The sequence below is a fragment of the Bidens hawaiensis genome, unplaced genomic scaffold (genome assembly GCF_021521415.1).
Source record: "Bidens hawaiensis isolate Kalapana, Puna unplaced genomic scaffold, B.hawaiensis_p1.1 tig00002273_1, whole genome shotgun sequence".
Lineage (NCBI taxonomy): Eukaryota > Viridiplantae > Streptophyta > Magnoliopsida > Asterales > Asteraceae > Bidens > Bidens hawaiensis.
This window is the reverse complement of record NW_027491121.1, coordinates 2,741,764-2,759,187: the sequence shown is the minus strand read 5'-3', so window position 1 is coordinate 2,759,187 and position 17,424 is coordinate 2,741,764. Positions and strand designations below refer to the sequence as shown.

Here is a 17,424-nt window from a genome sequence, read left to right as displayed (position 1 = left end):
TTTGACAAGAAAATTACAATAATAGGCTTTTTAGTACGAATAAAGCTTATTTACCAGAATATCCTTATCAACCCATCTTCTTCACATAGCTCTTCACTCTACACCGGAATTATTCCCCCACAGATGTAACATCCTAAATATTTTAATGTTGAATAAAGAAGTCATGTTCAATCATCGTGTGTTAGTATTGAGTTGATATTAAATAAAGAAAATGTCATGGACTTTAATTAATTAAGATAAATTAAAGGGTAATGGGCCTTAGGTTCATGGACTTTAAGGGATATAAATACACCCTTAAACCATCCTAAAACCCTAATCCTCATTTCCATATTTCCATAATCTTTACACACTCAAAAACACACACATACACCTACACCACATCAGGCCGCGAGCGAGAAAGAGGAGAAACAAGATCGAGCGAACTTTGGTGTTGGTAGATCTTTGCTATACGAGCCATACAAGATTTAGAGTCCAAAAACAAGCTAAACAAGGCTGAAGGACACATAAAGGTAAGCCTTTTTACCTTTAAAGTTTAAGTTTTTATAGACATTTAGTCTTGAAACTTAGAACGGGAGTAAATCGGGTCTAAACGAAACGTAAAGTAACGAACTTGATGTTAGAGCGAACCTAATAAACCCATAAACATGTACGGTTCGTTCAAACAAAACCTTAGATCTAGTATTGAACGTTTTGAGCTTAAAGGTCCAAACTTTATACGTTTTCGGGCCGAGTCTTATCCAAAAATGACTATAGGAATGATTATGGGACCGGTTAACAACATACCTGGGGTATACATGTTGAAACAGAAATGTTTTAGGTTAAAAATCAAACACGTAGCTGTTAATGATAACTTCGCCTGATAAGTTCGCATCGTGTATAAGTTCGCTGCTAGGCAAGTTCGCTGAACACAAAGTTCGCCAAACAAGTTCGCTACAGCAAGTTTGCCTGTGGATAACTTCGCTACATTCAAGTTCGCCATTGATAAGTTCGCTTAATGTTAAGTTCGCTTAATGATAAGTTCGCTTAAAATGCTAAGTAAAGGTAATCCAGTACTAGACCACGAATCGGGCTAACGAATGAGTATGTGAATAAAATAATAACTTAAAATCCTAATGGATAATTCGTTAAGACAGTTAGGTTGTGTTTGTTTTTGCTTATAAGGTCTGCAAGAAGCCAATGTCTGCGGGCGCGCAGACATAAGCTCTTGAAGACTGTTTGTTTGTTTTGTTTTTTTTTTTTTTAAATATGAAAATTGCTTTTATGGTCTTAAAAAATAAGCTTTTTTCACCATCTTCACACATCTTCACAATTCTTAACATCATACCAAGTACCAACACCCAATGTCCAACACCACCACCACCCACCATCCTCCACCGCCACCACCATCCACCGTCCGCCGCCACCACCGTCCACCACCACCACCATCCACCGTTCTCCGCCACCACCGTCAACCACCCACCACCACCGTCCATCACCACCACCACCGTCCATCATCACCACCACCCCCGTCGGCCACAACCACCGTCCACTACCACCACCATCCACCACCCCCGTCGGCCACAACCACCACCATCCGCCACCAACCGACACCGCCATCACCCACCGTCCGCCACAACCACCGTTCACCACCACCACCATAGTCCACCACCCATTGTCGGCCACCATCACGGTCCACCACCCACCACCACAACCGTCCATCACCACCATTCACCGTTCACCGCCTACCACAATCGTCTACCACCACTCACTTCTATAGTTCATACACCACTACCAATTATTTTAGCAGTCTACAAACGTTAAATGACTTTTATCTACTTTAATATATATGATAGTTAACTAATTTTCAGCTTATGCAGACGATATCCAGTTTATAAAACAAACAGTATTATATTTTCAGATTGCAGACCTTCAGACCACATCTTCAGTTGCAGACATTAAATCAGATGAAATCAGATTGCAGATAATTTTTGTCTTCAAAAACAAACAACACCTTATTGAAAATAAAAATTTTCCAAGCTGACCTGGCAGCTTAACCCCAGCCAGGGGCTCTGCCCCTTGGACCCCGCTAGGGGCTGCCGCCCCTAGAATGAGCTGACAATGGAATGTTGTGTCATGTGGTTTTTCTTTTAGCAAGATTGTATGATTAGTGTCAGTGATCACAAAGTTTCTGCCAGGATACTTAAGCACTATAATTTCAAGTGGTTGTTTTGGTACAATGAACTCAAGACCAACCAAAGAAAATGGAGGGAATGCAGCCATCGTCACAAACTAACTTATTATGAATTATGTACACCAAGAATGAATATTCTTGTAGTTTCTATGGGATGGGATCGAGCATGAGGTGTGGGAAGGCTTATAACATGATAACTTCGTTGACGAATTAGTTGACTTGGACTTAGAGTAGACTCAGGTGCATGTGCGAAGAAATTACATCCACATGTACGTACGCCAATTGTTATCTTCAACTTGATATATGTACTAGATATATAATGAGCTATATCGTATTGTATATGTATTTCGTGAGCGCTAATTATTGCATGTAAGGAAAGTGATGCCTCTGTCATTAAGTGAAATATTCAAGTCGTCGGACCCAGGAAAAACAGTCCATATGGTAGGAAGATTCATTTTTAGTTGGCTGGGTTTAGGTTTGGCATTTCATTCGATTTTTTTCATAATAATTATTATGAAGGAAATGAAGAAACGTAATAGCGAAAATGAGTATAATTAATTAAATGTAATTTTGGTGTAACATCTATATGATAATTATGCTAACGGTATTGCCCCTGGCAACTGAAATGAATTAAAGTTAGTATTATTATTGGTCCAATTGTAAGTATTAGTTACTGAAATGAATTAAAGTTAGTATTATTATTGGTTCAATTGTAAGTATTAGTTATTACTGGCCAATAAGCCACGGTGTGAGTATTAAAATTCCATTTTTTTCTGAAAAAAAGAAAGTGTTCACAAATGTTTTGGGAGAAAAATATGATATTAGAGTATCCACAACAACAAATTCATACAAACCGACATATTATCGTCACATCAGATTCCAAACTTATTTTAAAAGCCTTAACTTTCTTACACAACAACAAACATCCACAAACCTTATTTAAAATATTAAATATGTATATATATATATATATATATATATATAGTATGTGTGTATAAGAGGGGAGGGACCACTGTGCAAGTTTGCAGCATATTTGTAGCCATTGACTTTAGTTCATGGACTTGACACCACAATGGTAGATTATTTCCACATCAAGTTTGCTTTCTTGTGTAAGGCCCCGTTACCGGTGTCTCACATTGGACGTTGAATTTACTCATAAACGCAGTTCTACAAATCAGAGTTAATTAAAACTTTCGCGGAATAATAATAATAGTCAGCCATTCATTACAAACATTCGTAGCATGTCTTTTAAAACATAACATAAATGATAATATCAAAACATAATGACAAATCTTCAGATGTCAGCCTCTTCGGATCCTGCCATGTGTCTCCCTCAAGCCAGCTGTCTCAGTCAATTAACCAGTGTGCATACTAAAAGTCAGCTATGCTAAGTGAGTTCTAGTTAATCAGACGACATACAATACATTCACATACTTACATATGCACCCGAAGGTACATACCTTCATATTTACTTATATACTTACATACACACGTACTTTCATTCTTTCATTCTTACTTACATACATACTTTCATTCATACACATACGTTTTAAAGAGCATTCCGTCCTATAAATTCGCCAATATTAGTAGGGTCGTTCCCTACATTCGTCGATATTATTAGGGTTGGTCCCTACATTCGCCGATATTATTAGGGTCGGTTCCCTACATTCGTCGATATTATTAGGGTCGGTTCCCTACATTCGCCGATATTATTAGGGTCGGTTCCCTACATTTTCCGATATTATTAGGGTCGGTTCCCTACATCACATTATTAGAGTTGGTTCCCTACATTCGCCAATATTATTAGGGTCGGTTTTCTTTCTAACCATACCTTTCGTTTGTCATATAACCATACATACCTTTCTTTATATAATCGTCATTTCGTACATACTCATTTTATTACGTGCTTTCATACATACATATTTCATACTAGGCATACTACATATCACCTTTCCTGTCGATGCGTGCAATATCCGAAGATCGTTCACGCACCCACAAGCATTCATTCATAACATTCATACATACTATCACATCAATCATTATAGCATACGCTTACCAATTAAGGTAAGCGTATTAACGTTTCACATTGAGTATGCACACATCCCCGAAAACATAAAAAGGAAGTGGGGCTAGAAACTCACATGAACTCGGTTACGTTCACCGTTAATGGTTATTCCTTTCTTTAGTTATACGCGACTAACTGTATTACAATTACACGTATCAATTAGCTATCACTACCCATATCGTGTTTCTAGTTTAATTATAACCCTCAACGAACGGTAGGGGTGAGCATAAAATCGAATTAACCGAACCGAAACCGTATAACCGAAAAAACCGAATCGAAAAAAACCGAACCGAAGCATTAACCGGCGGTTAAATTTTTAGTTTTCGAAAAACCGCTTTTTGGGTTTAGGTTAGGTTATCCATTTTAAAAAAACCGAAAAAATCGAACCGAACTGATTAATCGAACCTATGTTTTCTACGTGTTTTTTTTAAGATGTTATGACCAGAAACATAACAATAAAAGAATCTACCATTGACGGTGATGAAGATGGTCAAGATTGAGTCTAAACTTTGAAGATAAATAAGACAATGAATGAAGATTCGGGAAACCTTTAGTTTTTTTTATTAAGAACGTTGTTGAATTTTAAACTCTACTACTCAAACAACTTTGTATTTGTTTGGTTCCACATAACACGTGCCTATTTTTGTATTTTGAATTCAATACGTATGAGGTACTCTATTTTTTTTTTGAATTCTTTTTTTTTTTTGTAATGTCTACTCACAATAAAAAAACCAAAAATAACCTAAACCGAAACCGAAAATAACCTAAAACCGAATAACCAAATAATCGAATAACCGAAAACTGATTGGTTGGTATTCTAAAATAACCGATAGCTTAGGTTTAGGTTTGGGTTTTACCCAATAACCGAACCGAACCGTGCTCACCCCTAACGAACGGGGTCCGAGGGGCAGCGCCCCTGGCAGCGGGGTCTAGGGGCGGCAGCCCCTGGCTGGGGTCGAGCTGCCAGGTCAGCTTGGAAAAATTTTATTCCCATTAACAGTCTTAACACATTTTTCATTAGAATTCTAATTTATTATTTTATTTGCTAATTCATATAGTTCGAGGGCTTCTTTGTAATTATTCAATTTCATCCTAAGTCCAGTGACCTTTTCTTTCATTCTTTCAAACTTTAGTTCGTTATCCAGTTCGTTAACGAAGGTGGCTCCTTCGTTATCTCTTAACGAATTGGCCTTTATAGCGAATTGATCCATATAGCGAATTGGTCTTTATAATGAACTGGCCTTCATAACAAATTGGTCTTAACAAACTGCTGCTAATTCGTTATTTCCCTTAACGAATGGGCATGACGAATTACTGCTAGTTCGTTATTCCCCCCCAACGAATTACTGCTAGTTCATCATTTCTCCGCTAACGAATTAGGGTTAGGTCAGAGAATGTCAGAAACATTCTCTGACACTTAACCTCGTACACTTAACCCGCCCGAATACTTCAGTATCGATGGTGCTACCATTCTCCTCCAATGGTTCGAAGAAATGGAGAGCATATTCCTCCATTGTGAATGTCCTGAGGACAAGAAAACCACTTACGCCTCGAGCATGCTCAAGAAGAATGCCATCAATCGGTGGAACGGTGAGAAGCGCACGCTTGGCGCTGAGGTTGCCATGGCCTTGCCATGGGATAACCTCAAGAAACTCATGCTCAAGAAGTTTTGCCCGAAACATGAGCTTCGGAAGTTGGAAGAGGAGTTTTGGAATTTGAAACAAGAAAGTGGAAATGACGCCATCTACAACGATCGGTTCCATGAACTGAGCCTTCTCATCCTTCACATGGTCACTCCCCTTGAACGTTCAATCGACAAGTACATCTCAGGTTTGCCTATGCAAATCCAAGATTCCGTCCTAAGTCGTGACCCTCAATCCCTCCATGATGCCATCACCTTAGCCAATACCCTCACCGAAAACCACGTTAAGGCCAGGACCTTGACGCGGAAAAATTCCAAGAAGCCCAATGATAAGCCTGCATCCGAGCCCACTAAATAACCTAAGCCCGAATATCCCAAACCCGAGTCTTCTAAGCCCGAATCTTTCAAGCACAACAACAAAAACACTCCCCACTACCGCAAAAATAAAAGAAAGTCCAATTCCTAAAACTATGTCTTGGCCCAATCGCAAACCCAACCCACCAAGAAGCCCTACACAGGACCCCACTCATTATGTGATACGTGTAACTTTCACCATTCGCCTAACCTCAAGTGTCGACAATGCACCCACTGCAATCGATTTGGTCACCTCTTTACCACATGTCTTGAACGCAACCAACTCATGATGAAACCATTTACCTCGCCTCTTACCCAACCCCAAACTTTACCTTATGATCAACCGTTTACTCAAGCACCCTCAACTATTAGAGCTTGTTACAATTGTGGAGACCCTAGCCATATTCGCAACGCATGCCCAAGACTCGCACACATGAACCAAATTCAATCCTACCTAACTCAAACCACTCAATATCAAGCTTACCAAGCCCTAGTAAAAAACTTCAACCAATCCAAGCTCAACCCATCCAAGCAATTCAAGACCAACCCATTCAATCAATTCAAGTCAACCAAATCCCAATCAACCAACCTCAAGTTAACCAAGCCACTCAAGGTGCTCCAGGAAAAGTGTGTTACATCAACGGTTCCCAAGTCTAAGCCTAACCCTTTATGAAGACATGCTACGCGAAAGACGTTTCTTTCATTTAGTTCTTTTCATTTAAAATCTAATGTATTGACTTCCTTAAATACCCAGTTTTGTTATGAATAAGAATTATGGTTATTTATAATGGTATTCAATCCCTCATTTATTCCTATTTTGTTGTTTATTGCACTATATATTGTTACACAATTTATTATCATGATTTAAGTGGTCTATGACCGGTTATTTACCGGGACTATGTGCATGGTGATGTGCATAGTTATCTAATAGTACCGTATTTGTATCATAAACTGCCTATGACCGATTTCCTACAAATGTTCTGGAAATTGGGACTATGAACATGTGTACATAGTTATCTAATAGGAGTCTCATGTATAAATTTTATTTCAATATTTTAATACATGGCTACCCAAACCCTCCAAACTCACCACAATCTCACGATACTCTTACATCATCTCATCGATTTTATAATCTTGGTTTCAACTCTCAACTATTATGATATTCGTAAGTCATGTGATTTGTTTGTTATGTGAACATGTCTATGTGAATACTTATTCGTGAATTTTATTGTCATCCTAAGTATTTCTATTCAAAATTCCCTCTATCTATTTATTTAATTAGTTATTATTACTTTTGACGATTAACTTATTAATTTTGCTCTATTTTGCAAAGTTGTTACTAGCTATTTATGCTAATTGATGTGTTGTAAAACACACTTACTTTCCTTATCATTGTATCATGTTTTGAGTACTTTATTAGTTTAATTATTAAGATTAATGGCTTGTTTATGCTTGATTTTACAAAGATGATTGATTACTTGTAGGTTTTGAGCTTTAATGGAAAAAAGAGTTAAGTTTGAAGACTTTAGGGGCTTATTTGTTCAAGATTGAATACTACAAGTCAAGGCTCGACCCAAGCCCACAAGAACCAAACCTTTCATGTATTATTAGTATATAATATATGATAAAAAAAAATAAAAACCTAACACCCTCTAATCTGCCGATCGGAAGTCACAGCAAGAAAGAAAGAAAGAAAGAAATTTAGGTTATTGTTTGTGTGGCCAGCTTTTAATTTTGTTGTGAGGAGACAAGGGTTCATTTGTTGTTTGTGTGGCTGGCAATTAATCCCACGACCAGCAACAACACAAATTAAATTCCAAATCTAACATCCTCCCTAAGCATCGATCGGAACAGGCAGGCAGCAACCAAGAAGTCAAATAATTTTTTTAAGCTAGTTGGCAGCAAGGAAAAGAAGGATTAAGTTAAGGGAGACTTGGTACAGCAGCTACGGGTCATCAACATCAATAAACTCAGCCATATATCTAAAGTATTCATCCATAAACTTTATGCTCTTGTTCAAGATACTTAGCTAGTTGAATTGATCTTTTACTTTGAATTGTTTTGCAAGTAACTTGAAGATTGACTTGTGCTTGATTGAGATTGATTCTTGAATGAGTTTAATTATGTGTTGGTTGAGTTATTTGATGTTTACATTGATGTATAGCTGTTGTCCAAAAATCATGTCAGGCTAAACTAGTTAGTTCTACCTAGGGTAGATGATTATTGCTAGGTTTTAGTAAGTAGATTGGATTGTTGATGATCATGACTTGAATTGTTAATGTAAAGTTTGGTTTAATATTGAATTAGGTTGTGTTTAGTGGCTGTGTTTTGATTAATTATACTCAATTACCTCTTGCTTTGATTGATTGAATCGGTTTTGGTTAATTTTAGCTTGTTTGAACTCTTTACTTTGTGTTTAGAGATTGTTTGCAGGGTGTACAACCATAGGGTTTAGTTGGGTATATTAATTAGTTAAAATCAGCGGGTAGACACATTCTTAGAGACCGAGAGGTGATAGGAAGTAGGGTCGTCTCATATCTTTTACTTTTTAGGATTAGGATCACGCGAGAGCGGGTTCGGTTCTTGTCGGGTTTGGGTTTGTGAGCGACTAGTTGACCTAGTTTAAGTTAAACTAAATTGTTCCTCTATCCTTGGTTGCGTAGTATTCGTCTCCATTAGGGTAGTGTGTCGGTGAGACCGAGAGGAGAGTCGACATTAGAGCACTTTAACAATTCGTTACCCGGTTAGTTCTTAAAATCAACTAAGTGTAGGTTAGGGTTTGTTAGTGAGACCGAGAGGTGATCTAGCTTTCTTGAGTGAACCTTAGTTGATTCCTGCCATAACAGCAATTCCGGCGATTCTAACAATCTTATCCGGTGATTACGTTTTTCCGGAAGCCGGCGAGCGTATATGTACGTCATCATTTATACAATCTTCGCGGGTTTCTGTCAGTTCAGATTTCGTTTTCATCATCTTTCACCATCGGAATCGTGGATTCCGATCAGATTAGTTTTCTCTGGCAGCCACTGCAACAATATTTTCCGGTGATCTTCGTTTTTCCGACAGGTATATGTTATATGTAGGGGTGGAAATCTTGACCCAAACCCTTTCAAATGAGTCAATTTGAGTTGTTTTAAAAGTTAAATGAGTTGGTTTGGGTAAAAGTTTTTAACTAAATGGGTCAAAATGAGTCATTTGAAATTCTATCCTTTTATTTTCGGGTCAAAATGGGTCGACAAGTTCAAAGAAATGGGTCGATGTGGGTTAGTGTCCTAAGGAAATGTGACAGGTTTTGGATCGGAACAAGTTTTCGTACAAGACAGGTTTCGGCACGAAACGGGTTTCAGATTGGAACGGGTTCGGTTCAGGTTTCCATCCAACACAAGTTTTCACCCATGATGTGTTGGGTTTTCATTTATTTTGTTTCTTTCTGGTCGTATTCGGACTTGTTTTTGTTCGTTTTTTCAGTTTTGTTTTTGTACGGTTTGAATTCTTTTAGTTTCGTTTTGATTGATTTTTTCGATTGATGTGGTCTAGTTTTGGCTTTTTGTTTCATTTTCGTCGATTCTTTTGGTTTCGGTTCGATTATAAGTGAGTTTTTTTTTATGAAACGAGGACAATGTAGGAAATATTTTAGTGTTTTTATTTTTTTTGTTTATGATTTATATTTTGAGTTATAATTTTTTTATTATTATTTTAGAATATTTTTTTAGGGTTTTTGATCTTAATAGAAAACCCCTCAAAAAAATTAGAAAAAAATAATAAAAAAAATCATAACTTAAAATATAAATAAAAAACGAAAAATCTAAAAAACAAAAATGTTTCCGCCATTATTCTCGTTCACAAAAAAAAAAAAAAAAAAAAAAAAAAAAAAAAAAAAAACCTGGATCGACATTAACCTATTTCGACCCAAACCAAAACAACCCTTTTTTTAATTGACCCGTTTTGACCCAAACTCATTTTGACCCATACTCGTTTTGACCCATGACTCATTTCAACCCATGACTCGTTCGACCCAACCCAACCCATTTGCCACCTCTAGATACGCTGATCACACTTATACCCCAACTTATACGTTCATCATGATCAGCGTATATGTTCTCTGTAATTAACTATATGTAAACAAGGCTAGTGGCGGTATTAAGTTCAATAGAATACAAACGAGTGATTTCTTTGGACAGCATAATTTATTAACTGCGAGACAACAAAATAGTTGACAACAACACATACATGAGCCTATGATTGAAAATTAAAATGGAACTAAATCCCGAGTGAACCAACAACATTAAGAACGTCAATTGCAGCCCCAGCTGCAGTACCAGAACCTTTTTTAACCTCCATAGGATGTACCATAGCATCAAAAATCGCAAAAAGTGCAACCACACCTGCATAGTCCATTTTAGCTTGAATTGTCACTGTGAACTTGTCCTTAACGTACTTCACATTTTCCGGTTTTTGCATCTACAAGATCATTAAATAGTCACATTAATAAGCGAAATATATACATTAATGTTGCCAAAATTACTAACAAACAATATTAAATGTACGAAAACTGCCTGGGCTATTGCGGTTGAAGAATCTCCCATATAAATAGTGATGTTTCCCTTGGCCCAGTTCCCTTTGATCCTCATATAACATGAGCTAGTGTTATTTGCCAACGTCACACTAACATTGAGCTTAAACTGAATCAGGTGTTCAGATTTTGTTGTAAATATCATGTCAGAATCATTTTTACTTTCACCCTTAAATACATTCCATGTACCATGCATACTCAATGCCTGGAAATTAATACTATATATTAGCAGCAACACTAAAAAGCAAACCACAGAAAAACGTCTTGGGTATATTCAAGAAGTAGAAACTTAAAGTTACCTTTTGCCGGAGCATCGCAGTGGGTGTGTCGTTAGCATCAAGTAGCAAGAGCTGATAATGGAGTGCTGAGTCATGTGGTTTTACTTTTAGCAAGATTGTATGATTAATGTCAGTAATCACAAGGTTTCTGCCAGGATATTTATGGACTATGATTTCAAGTGGTTTTGGTACAATGAACTGAGGACCGACAACGGGAAATGGAGGGAAAACAGGGGCATCACTAGGTTGTGCCATTATCACAAACTAACAATAGTTAAGACTGTAGTTCTATAAGGGCATATGAATATGAGAGTTTCGTTGACCAATTAGCTAGTTGACTTGGACCAAGAGTAGAGTCGGGTTTGAGGAAGCAACGTTCACATTTAGATATTGAGTGGTCGCCAATTCTTATCTTCAACTTGACGCAAGATCTTTAGCTGTATTCATGTATATGTTTTTGGTGGGCCTAGTAGTAAATTGATAAATGGATTCTCAAATTTTGACATTCTCTCATCAAATTAAATATGAATGCTCTTGTAATAAACAATTCCCAATAGATCATGTGCTGGGCCTAGTAGTAAGCTGATAAATGGATTCTCATATTTGGATGTCATTAAATTAAATATGAATGCCCTTGTAACAAACAATTCCCATAAGATAATATGTCATGGACGTTAATTAACACATTTCCTCATCACCAAAACCGGTGTTAAACACCATTACACGAGGTGTGGAGGAGGGAATTGGGCACTAAAGGAGCAAGATGCTCTTGAATTGGTGGGCGTTAGCGGGAGAAGAGTATAATTGATGAGCATAACTTTTTTTTAACAAATCACACTCAATTATTCATATTTTAATTTAAAAAAAAAAGAGATTAAATAACTTATTTAAACCATTACATACATTTGATATTTTAGTTAGTGAATATCCTCCGCTTACGTAGCACTAACGTGATTATACTTTTTTATACTTAACCCCTTCACTACACGCGGTCGTATACACAATCACAGTGTTGTTTATAAATATAATTCATTGCAATTATACAGATTTACTTATGAAACAATAAAGATAAAAATGCAAGATATTTATACATGTTAAACCAGTGTGATAATTAATTGTTAAAACATCACATCGTTTGGAATGTAATTAACTAAAATAACATTTTAACTACCCTAATCATATTAGTCATTTAGATGCCCCGAACGAATTGAATACTATAAAAATAGAATATTATATATAAAATAAACAAGCCATTTTTGGGCCTTTTATATAGTTATTTTGTTATTAACCCCGTTAGGTTGTTTTAACAATCGGGCTATCGCTATTATTGACTACTCATATAATATATGGCTCCTTCTACCTCTTAAAGCGTTTTTTAAAATTAAATTTCAATAAGCAATATAAAATTACAGGTACAATAATTAAAATAACAATTAGACCCCGTGATCGACCTAATCATAGTTTAAAGTGTTTTCCTTGATCCCGCAACACTAAAATCATATAATCAGCACCGACTCCATCTCTCGAAGTAAATAAAAACAATAGAGGGTTGTTCAAATTTGTTCAAGTCATCGGATATGTTCAATTTTATTCGTAGTATAAATTCTTAAATCGTACTAAAGAGAAAAATAATTTTGAAATAGTAATACTTCTATGAAAATAAAGAATAATAGTATTTTGTATTAGAATATAAAAAAAAATTATTTGTCTTAAAATATTGTTTTTAAAATGATTGAAGAAGTGGGTAGTGAATTGAAAGCATGGCCGGTAGGATAACTTTGTATAATTAAGTTTTAGAATTGTTATAATTATAGGTTACTTTTAAAAAAAAGTTATTATATAATCAGGACAAAAAGTTTTATTTAATGGAAACATGATCAAATACATTTTACTCTTAACATGTAAACGGTGAGAACCAATTTGCTGTTATTATTAGGTTTATTTTTATAGGTGTTTGTTGTTAGTTTTTTGTTCGTATTTGCTAATTTTCGATTATGAGACGTTATATGTATTTGTTAATTTATAATTTGTTGTTATTATTAAATGTTTTCTTTTGCTATTACAAGTATTTGTTGGTATTTGTTGTTATTATTTTGTTCTTTATTTTGATTCTTTTGTTGTAGTTTTTAGATTCTTTTCTTTGTTATTATAAATCATTGTTTATATAGATTGGTATTGTAGTTGGTATTGTTTGTTACGTTCTCATTTTTTTATAAATTGGTATTATTTTCTACGTTCTCATGTTAAGAATAAAATGTACATGAAACTTCCCCTTATTTAATGTTATAATCCTATATATTTTACATGAATAACAGGTTATACATCCCATTTGGCTTTTTATTGATTTTTTTTAATATTCTGACATTAAAAATAATTATTAAATTTGAAAAAAAGGTTTAAAAGTTGCAAAAAACTTGAAAATTTTGTGGGGAAAAAAATTTATTTGTGAAAAATTGCAAAAGATTATTTAAAAAATGAAGAAAAAGTTGATGTAATGTGTCGACTTCAAAGGGGCAGGGGTATGTCTTTAGCAATGTGTCGACTCCAATGTCTTTAGCAATGTGTCTTTAGCAGGGCCAGGGTCGACTCCAAAGGGCCTTAGCAATGTGTCGACTCCAAAGAGCCAGGGTCCAACGGATTGTGCATAGTAATGTGTCGACTCCAAAGGGGCGGGGGTATGTCTTTAGCAGGTTAGGGTTTGCAATTCAAAAGGGGGGGCGGCGCAGCTTGTTGCCCGCCTACCTGCTATGTTGATGTAATATCTAGTTTCTATATAATGAAAGAGACTTAACCCAAAAAAAAGATGAAAATTTAAAGAAAAAGACTAAAAATAGAAAAAACAAATTAAGTTGTAAAAATCTGCAATACGTTTCTAAAAGTTATTAAAAAATGGTAGAATATATTATTTGCTTTCTCTCTCTCTCTAAAAAAACAGTCCTCTTGATTATATAGTTATAGAAGAAGATGGCTAAGTAAGACCATCATCATATAAGAGATTCTTCGAGATTTTTGGAGTCTAGTTGGAGATTTTTACAAACTCAGCCATGGCCCATGGGAGTCCAATAACTCTTGTAGACTTTGACTATTTATCTTTTATTGTATGTGACCGTTTAGCCACTAACCAAAGGTAACGGTGGCTAATATATTCTTTCTTTTAAATTTTGCACCCAAATTTCATCAATTGCAACCTTGTGCCTGTCCTACAACCGGATTGGTGACTGTTGCTAATGTTTCGACTTTGCGATTACGGTTGTAAAACAATCTCAAATTAAGTCCAAAATTCTCATTTGTGTGAGTTTCCGGCCAGTTGTGTAGTAATTATAGCAAGTTTCTTAACTTTTTACAAATGATCGATTTCATGGGATCAACAACATGAATATTTAGCTGTGAGATAACAGAATATAGTTGACTAAAACACATGCACGAACTTATGATTGAAACTAATTAAATGGAACTAATTATGCATTCCCGAGTGAACCAATGGCATTAAGAACTTTAGCCGTAGCTCCTGCTGCTTCCAAAGCGGAATTATTTTTAGCCTCATCAGGATGTTCCATAGCATCAACAATCGCAAAAAGTGCAACCACACCTGCATAGTCCATGTTCGGTTGAATTGTCACTGTGAACTTGTCCTTAACGGACTTCACTTTTTGCGGTTTATGCATCTACAAGATAAATAAATGGTCACACTGATTAGCAAATCTATACATAGATGTTGCCAAAGTTACTATCAAACAATGTTAGAAGTACGAAAAACTACCTGGGCTATTGCAGTTGAAGAATCTCCCATATAAATAGTGATGCTTCCTTTGGCCCACTTCCCTTTGATCCTCATATCACATGAACCATTGCTTCTTGTGTTTGCCAACGTCACGCTAACATTGAGCTTAAACTGTATCAGGTGTTCAGATTTTGTGCTAAAAATCATGTCTGAATCCTTTTTACTTTCACCCTTAAATACATTCCATGTACTATGCATACTCAATTTCTGGAAATTAATTAATACTATATATAATTAGCAGCAAGACTAAAAAACAAACCACAGAAACATATATACAACTAGGATTCAAGAGGTAGAATCGTAAAGTTACCTTTTCCCGGAGCATCGCAATGGGGTTGCCATCAGCGTCAAGTAGCTCGAGCTGATGATGGAATGTTGTGTCATGTGGTTTTACTTTTAGCAAGATTGTATGATTAGTGTCAGTGATCACAAGGTTTCTGCCAGGATACTTAAGGACTATAATTTCAAGTGGTTGTTTTGGTACAATGAACTCAGGACCAACCATAGATAATGGAGCGAAAGACATCATCACAAACTAATATTAATATTAATGTAGTTCTATGGGATTGATGGATCGAGCATGAGGTGTGGGAAGGCTTATAACATGATAACTTCGTTGACGAATTAGTTGACTTGGACTAAGCAACTCAGGTGCGAAGAAATTACATCCACATGTACGTACGTCAATTGTTATCTTCAACTTAATTGATACTGTTGGCGTCCTACTTGCATGTAAGGAAAGGTATTGCATTTGAAATGTATTTAATCCGCCGGACCCAGGAATTAAGAATAGTCGACCTTTGGCACAGCTAGCCTAGCCAGTAGGAAGATTCGTTTTGGAATTAATCCAATACCTAATCGGTTTTTGGGTTTTAGTTGCATGGGTAAATAGATTAGGGATTCCACCTCCGGTTTGTTCATTTTTAACATGCATATATGGGAGGAAAAAAAAAGGAAAGAAAGTGATACATAGGTTTAGTTGATAAACACCCAAATTTGGGAGAAACTGTCATGAAAGTTATTATTAACAGAGAGAATTTCTATTTACGTCTTTTTTGTGGTTTTAGGACATGAGCACGTTATGACTCCCATTGTTACTTAATAGTGATAGTTTAGATAGTGGCAGATTCAAAATTTTTCAATGGAAGCGCAAATTTTTAGGGTTTGTTTGGTCGAGTCATACTAAAAAACTTTTTCAATTGGGTTCGGTCAGATCATACAAAAAATATATAATCAAATTAAATTTTGTATAATTACCAAAAGTACGTCAGAAACATCATTAAAAATACATAATTAATGATGAAAATAGAAACTTTTGAGCGAAGGGTCTTAGCATATATTTTGTTTAAGATCACGTACAATATAATTACAAGGCTTTTAAAAATGCAAAAAATAACAATGTAGCAAAATAACAATACTTTTTTTACTAATGTAAAGTAAAAAAAAACAAATAAAGTAAAATAGTAAATAAATTAAAACACGTGGATATTTTTTATTGTATACATAAAGTTGACAAGAAAGCACTAATCTAAATTATCAATATTTATTTAACAAGAAAATTACAATAATAGGCTTTTTAGTACGAATAAAGCTTATTTACCAGAATATCCTTATCAACCCATCTTCTTCACATAGCTCTTCACTCTACACCGGAATTATTCCCCCACAGATGTAACATCCTAAATATTTTAATGTTGAATAAAGAAGTCATGTTCAATCATCGTGTGTTAGTATTGAGTTGATATTAAATAAAGAAAATGTCATGGACTTTAATTAATTAAGATAAATTAAAGGGTAATTGGCCTTAGGTTCATGGACTTTAAGGGATATAAATACACCCTTAAACCATCCTAAAACCCTAATCCTCATTTCCATCTTTCCATAATCTTTACACACTCAAAAACACACACATACACCTACACCACATCAGGCCGCGAGCGAGAAAGAGGAGAAACAAGATCGAGCGAACTTTGGTGTTGGTAGATCTTTGCTATACGAGCCATACAAGATTTAGAGTCCAAAAACAAGCTAAACAAGGCTGAAGGACACATAAAGGTAAGCCTTTTTACCTTTAAAGTTTAAGTTTTTATAGACATTTAGTCTTGAAACTTAGAACGGGAGTAAATCGGGTCTAAACGAAACGTAAAGTAACGAACTTGATGTTAGAGCGAACCTAATAAACCCATAAACATGTACGGTTCGTTCAAACAAAACCTTAGATCTAGTATTGAACGTTTTGAGCTTAAAGGTCCAAACTTTATACGTTTTCGGGCCGAGTCTTATCCAAAAATGACTATAGGAATGATTATGGGACCGGTTAACAACATACCTGGGGTATACATGTTGAAACAGAAATGTTTTAGGTTAAAAATCAAACACGTAGCTGTTAATGATAACTTCGCCTGATAAGTTCGCATCGTGTATAAGTTCGCTGCTAGGCAAGTTCGCTGAACACAAAGTTCGCCAAACAAGTTCGCTACAGCAAGTTCGCCTGTGGATAACTTCGCTACATTCAAGTTCGCCATTGATAAGTTCGCTTAATGTTAAGTTCGCTTAATGAT

At 35.7% G+C, this 17,424-nt stretch overlaps 2 protein-coding genes across 2 annotated transcripts; both read right to left on the bottom strand.

Moving 5' to 3' along the window:
- Positions 1-10,432: 10,432 nt before the first annotated feature.
- Positions 10,433-11,344, bottom strand: LOC143614565 (protein LURP-one-related 15-like). Its single transcript, XM_077087966.1, has 3 exons — positions 11,104-11,344; positions 10,788-11,009; positions 10,433-10,692 (listed from the first exon to the last, which is right to left on the bottom strand). The coding sequence occupies exons 1-3, from the start codon at positions 11,335-11,337 to the stop codon at positions 10,492-10,494; spliced, it is 657 nt and encodes a 218-aa protein (XP_076944081.1). The 5' UTR covers positions 11,338-11,344; the 3' UTR covers positions 10,433-10,491.
- A 3,181-nt stretch (positions 11,345-14,525) lies between these two features.
- On the bottom strand, positions 14,526-15,407 carry LOC143614538 (protein LURP-one-related 15-like). Its single transcript, XM_077087951.1, has 3 exons — positions 15,174-15,407; positions 14,843-15,070; positions 14,526-14,747 (listed from the first exon to the last, which is right to left on the bottom strand). The coding sequence occupies exons 1-3, from the start codon at positions 15,390-15,392 to the stop codon at positions 14,541-14,543; spliced, it is 654 nt and encodes a 217-aa protein (XP_076944066.1). The 5' UTR covers positions 15,393-15,407; the 3' UTR covers positions 14,526-14,540.
- Positions 15,408-17,424: the final 2,017 nt, after the last annotated feature.